Here is a 6180-nt window from a genome sequence, read left to right as displayed (position 1 = left end):
TAAAACCGGTGACTTGAATACGGCCATAACATTAGCTAAATCATAAAGTGTGGTCCTTTTTCAGAGATATAGTTTTAACCTAGCGTCATTGTTAGCACCTTTGGCTAACAACTGATTAAGTACACTTAGTGTTAATAAAGTCTTAGCTTTCATTACATTTCAATTTGGTTTCACACCAATTTAGCTTTCATTACATTTCAATTTGGTTTCACACCAACTTAGCTTTAATTTAGTTTCCCATATGAAGAAATAATAAAATAGCAATCCAAAATTATCCACCAGTATGATGCTAAATTACCTTCATATCGAGGTGCTTTTTCTTAAAGAGGAGCTTTCCCCCCCATTGGCCAGATTTTCAAACCACACCAATCAACCTCTAACCTCTGACCCCTCACCTTGGCGATGGACGGCCAATGCTGGAGCTCTGACATCATCGTAGCTCCTCCCGTCGGTGATAACGATCATGATCTTGCGTTTGTTGGGTTTGGACTTGCTGAACAGCTGCTCTGCTGCGTAGGTGATAGCCGCTCCAGTACTGGTCCCGCCGCTCCAGTAATTAATCCTCTTTATGGCATTAAGCAGATCAGCCTTGTTGTTGTGTTGCCCGAAGGCAAACTCCAGCCGTTGTTCGTACGTATACTGCACTGCGCCGACTCGTGTGTCCGTGTCCGATATCTCAAACTCCCGCGTGATGTTAGCGACGAACTGCAGGACGGTCCGGAAGTTCCCGGTGCCCACAGAGCTGGATCCGTCGATGACGAAGGCGATGTCGTTAGCGTTAAGGCAGGTCTTYCTGCAGACGAGACGGTCGGTGTCACACACTCGCTTGACAAGGGGTTGGACTGCCTTCCGCAGGGCGAACCAGCTSGACACGGGTAGGGAGTAGAAACCGTTGGTTCGACACACCGCCTGTTGAGAGATGAGAGAAGATGGTTAGGTGGTTAGGAAGGGTTTCATGAAGGGACAGGGCTCAAATTGTGAGGGAATTGTAAGCGGATGTACGTGTTGCATAGCCAGGGGTGAATTGGAAGCAGCTGTATGTGTTAACATAGCTAAGGGTGACCCGGTGACCATCGTCTCTATATACCTTGTCCACAAAATTCGGRTCCACCACATTCTGCTTCTCGTTCTCGTCGGGTCCCTCGATGGTCACAAAGAAGATGTTGATACCAGACTCTCTGGCCTGGCGTGATGCCTCCTCTACCTTGTCGGTGGGCCAGCCGTCTACCAGAACCACAGCCACGTTGGGCGCTCCGCCCCGGTTACCGTTGGCGTCGCTGAAGTAATGTTTGTTGATATAGGAAGCCCCCTAAAGAAGACCGGGCAGGCCAGAGCACTAACAGACAAAAACAAGTAGGTGTTTTTTAGCAACCGTCCCAGGAACACCAGGGCAAGCAAGCACTTAACAGACAAATAGCTCGAAGTAATGTTGTTTGTTTATAGCAGAGGGCTCTCCTACACAGGAGAGCTAAAAATCACGTATTAACAGAGGGCTTCGGAACCACCGGCAGAGAAGAAGCAAGCAGGCAGCAGACAGCTAAATACACTACAATTGATCAAAAAGTATGTTACACCCTCGTCAAACCTCATTCCAAAATCATTCATATGGAGTTGGTCCCCCTTTTTTGCTGCTATAACAGCCTTCCAGTCCTCTGGGAAGCTTTCCACAGATGTTTAAACAGTTGCTGGCGGGGACTTGTTCTATTCTGCCACGAGCATCTTGAGGTCAGCACTGATGTTGGAGCGATTAGGCCTGGCTCACAGTCGGCGTTTCAAATTCACTCCCAAAGGTGTTTGATGGGGTTGAGGTCAGGGCTCTGTGCAGGCCAGTCAAGTTCTTCCACACGGATCTCAACAAACCATTTCTGTTTGGAGCTCGCTGTTGAACGGGAGCATTGTCATGCTGAAACAGGAAAGGGCCTTCCCCAAACTGTTTTCACAAAAGTTGGACACAGAATGTCTAGAATGTCATTGTATGCTGTAGCGTTAAGAATTTCCCTTCACTGGAACTAAGGGGCCGAACCATGAAAAACAGCCCCAGACCAGTATTCCTCCTCCACCAAACTTTACAGTTGGCACTATGCATTGGTGCAGGTAGCGTTCTCACTGGCATCCGCCAAAACCCAGATTCCATCATCGGACTCCAGCTGTGAAGTTGATTCATCACTCCAGAAACACTGCTCCAGAGGCCAATGTCAGAACTTTACACCCTTCCAGCCGACGCTTGGCATTGCGCATGGTGATTTAAGGATTTGTGGGTTGCTCGGCCATGGAAACCCATTTCATGAAGCTCCCGACTAACAGTTATTTGTGCTGACGTGCTTCCAGAGCAGTTTGGAGCTCTGTTAGTGAGGGTTACACACTGAGGACAGATTATTTTTATGCGCTTCAGCACTCGCGGTCCCGTCTGTGAGCTTGTGTGCCTACCACTTTGCGCTGAGCCGTTGTTGCTCCTAGACGTTTCTCAACAATAACAGCACTTACAGTTGACCGGGGGCAAGCTTCTAGCAGGGAGAAATGTGACGAACTTGTTGGAAAAAGTGGCATCCTATGACGGTGCCACATTGAAATCACTGAGTTCTTCAATAAGGCCATTCTACTACAATGTTTGTCTATGGAGATTGCAGGCTGGCGTGTGTGTCGATTTATACACCTGTCAGCAACGGGTGTGGCTGAAATAGCCGAATCCATAATTGAAGGGGTCCACATACTTATGATGATATATAGCGTACAGGAGAGGCCTTCCTAAGACAGCAGGGAGCAGCAGAGAGGTGGTTAATACAGACAGAGATATAAAACACACAATACGTTTCTGTAAACACATGCACACAACGGAGCCCATTTTAAAATGGAATGTTTTTGTTCTAAACTGCCTCCCACTAAGTGTTCTAATCTAAGAAGTGGTAGGTACACCTGTTACCAGTAGCCCATTTCTTTATTTAACCAGCTAAGTTGACTGAGAAGACGTGATATTACAGTATCTGTTTAGAAAGCAGAAGCGGTTGATCATCTTGCATSTCATTGTTGGTGGTCCGTACTCTCTTGGCCAGGGGTTTCACGTGGAAAAACATGGCAATCTCAATGTGACTTCCCTGGTTAAGTAAAGGATACATAACTACCYAAAAGTAGAAACATCTGTGATGTATATTGTGAAGATATATGTTGCTGATGAGAACGGAGACAAATGCAATGGCTAACTGGCACACTGATTAGAGGGGGGAGGTTATATTCTGTAAACGCACACAACCCTATTTGTATCCAACTGCAATGTTTAGCAGAGTCACAAAGACCGCATGAGGCATCAAATTAAAGGAAACCATCGCTTCCTGACAGTAGTCTGACCCCTAGCCAGTCAATGCTGGTAGAACCAAATGCCTTTTGTCAGGAGGCCAGGAGTTAAACACTGTTATTTAACTCACASTGTCTAGGGTCGGATTTAGATTTAACTACAGTCTCTCGGGGCATGTGAAAATATGGTAAAGATTTTGTGAAACAAGCGATAATTGTGTCCCTTTTTCACTTTCGCACTTAAGTGTGCGGTCTTGTGGCCATGGTGCCTTCTGGCTTTGCTGTAAACGCTTAGAAAAAAGGGTTCTTCGGCTGTCCCCATAGGAYAACAGTTTTMGGTTCCAMGTAGAACCCCTCTACCCAGAACCAAAAAGGGTTCTCCTATGGGGACAGTCGAAGAACCATTTTAGGTTTTAGATATTTTATTTATTTATTTCACCTTTATTTAACCAGGTAGGCTAGTTGAGAACAAGTTCTCATTTACAACTGCGACCTGGTAAAGATCAAAGCCAAGCAGTTTCGACCACACAACATCAGAGTTAAACATGGAATAACAACAATACAGTCAATAACAAAATAGAAAAATCTATATACAGTGTGTGTGGAAATGAGGTAGGTATGGGAATAGGCAATATAATGGCCATAGTGGCGAAATTTTGCAATATAGCAATTAAACACTGGAGTGACAGATGTGCAGAAGATGAGTGCGACAGTAGAGATACTGGGGTGCAAAGGAGCAAAATAAATAACAGTATGGGGATGAGGTAGTTGAATGAGCTATTTACAGATGGGCTATGTGCAGTGATCTGCTCTGACAGCTGGTGCTTTAAGCTAGTGAGGGAGAGATGAGTCTCCAGCTTCAGTGATTTTTGCATGTTCGTTCCAGTTCGTTGGCAGCAGAGAACTGGGAGGAGACACCTTTCTAAGAGTGTAGACTAGGTCAGAGGTTCCCAATTTTATTTAAACAACTTTTTTAGGAACTCAGTCCAGCTTTAAACTTCCTCTTGAAGTTGTCGGTAGTAGAATACACAAGGCGCGCGGATGTTCCCCAATGTTGAAATCCCTGGGCTAGGTCACTGTAAAGGCTGGCTCTGTCTCTTTCCTAAATATCTTATAACCTGTATGATGTTCTGTCATTGATTGTTATGCCGTGTGTACTATTTTATATATCTCTTTAATGATTTTGGTACAATACAGGTTTTTACTTATTTATTTCATTCATTTATTCACCAACTCACCCACGTTGGACATCTCCTTCTGCGTGATCTTGTTACGGCAGGTTTCAGCTCTCTGGGTTTGTATAGGCCTTCAGACTGAACTCTGTCACCGGATTCTCTGTAGCGATAATAACAACAAATCAACACAATCATCATTTGAGAAAGGAAGGAACGGAAAAGAGAAAGGACGAGAAGAGAAGAAACAGATTGAGGCAGAAAGGGAGGGACAGAGCGAGGAGGAGGCAGAAAGAGGAGGAGGAGGGCAGAGAGAGGAGGAGGGGCAGAGAGAGGAGGAGGGAGAGAGGGGGAGACAGAGGGAGGAGGAGGACAGAGGGAGGAGGAGGCAGGGAGGAGGAGGACGAGGGAGGAGAGGACAGAGGAGGGGAGGAGAGGGGAGAGGGAGGAGAGGGAGAGAGAGGAGGAGAGGGCAGAGAGGAGAGAACCTAAGAGAATGCCATACCACTGGGCACACTGGTTGAACCAACGTGGAAATAACATTGAATTGACGTCTGTGCCGGTGGGTAGCCAGGTTCAGTGAGGTTAGATCACCCCATAGACTTACCTGTCAGGTCCAAATTATTGACTGACCCTTGATAATACTTGATCAAATAAATGATCAAATACTGAGCTGTACTGTATTGTGTGTGTGTAACCTTTATTTAACTAGGCAGTCAGTTAAGAACAAATTCTTATTTACAATGACGGCTACCCCGGCCAACCCGGACGACACTGGGCAATTGTGCGCCGCCCTACGGGACTCCAATTCACGGGTGCTGTTGTGATAAAAAAAATGTGTGGAAAAATATATTTTTATACTAATACATTGCTCAGCGAAATAGATTTTGTTCAACATGTAATATTTTTTTCCTTTTCTGAAATGATAGGGTCAAAATGTTTGGCACCCCTGTTTCAATACCTTTCGATAACTCATGCAAGGATAATGACACTGAGCCTTTTTCTAAGATTTTTTATGAGATTCTAGATCACATTGAAGGGATGTTAGACAGTCTGTCCATCACACGAATCCTTCCAGAGATCCTTGATATCCTTCCTCTGTTCTTATGGACTGTCCTATTAATCTAACCACAGGTTTTCAGTGGGTTTCTTACCCGTATGGTGGTATATCATATTACTTAGGGAGTTACTCATAAGGTATTGGATGGTAATTATTATATATGATAGGGGTTACTTCCCGTATTGGTGGTAATACTATCTTCAGGGGTTCTACCGTATTGGATGGTATATATATTGTGGGTTCTTAATCGTATTGGATGGTATATATAATTTAGGGGTTTTACCTCGTATTGGATGGTATACCTATTCAGGTGTTATTACCCGTTTGGTATGGTATTACCGTATACATTAGGGGTTCTTACGCGTATTGGTGGTTATATTTTAGGGGTTATTACTCCGTATTGGATGGTATCATATATTTAGGGTTTTACTCCGTATTGGATGGTATAAATAAGTCTCTAAGGAGGTTACTTATCACGTATTGGATGGTATATTTATATTTAGGGTTACTTACCCGTTATGGATGGTATATTATTTATGATTGGGTTACTTACCGTTATTGGATGGTATTTATATTAGGGGTTCTACTACCACGTATTGGATGGTATATATATTTAAGGGGTTACTTACTCCGTATTGGATGGTATATTATTTAGGGGTT

At 44.4% G+C, this 6180-nt stretch overlaps 1 protein-coding gene across 1 annotated transcript in view; it reads right to left on the bottom strand.

Moving 5' to 3' along the window:
• LOC112077920 (vitrin) overlaps positions 1-4636 on the bottom strand; it is a gene marked incomplete at its 5' end in the record, with an annotated part of 15999 nt that extends 11363 nt beyond the window's left edge. Inside the window, 4 exon segments of the mRNA XM_024144319.2 lie at positions 396-909; positions 1088-1309; positions 4519-4573; positions 4575-4636. Coding sequence (XP_024000087.2) covers positions 396-909; positions 1088-1309; positions 4519-4573; positions 4575-4636 — 853 coding nt within the window.
• Positions 4637-6180: the final 1544 nt, after the last annotated feature.

The sequence above is a fragment of the Salvelinus sp. IW2-2015 genome, unplaced genomic scaffold (assembly GCF_002910315.2).
Source record: "Salvelinus sp. IW2-2015 unplaced genomic scaffold, ASM291031v2 Un_scaffold5049, whole genome shotgun sequence".
NCBI lineage: Eukaryota > Metazoa > Chordata > Actinopteri > Salmoniformes > Salmonidae > Salvelinus > Salvelinus sp. IW2-2015.
Note: the sequence above shows the minus strand (reverse complement) of the source record. Positions and strands in the feature narration are given on the sequence as shown.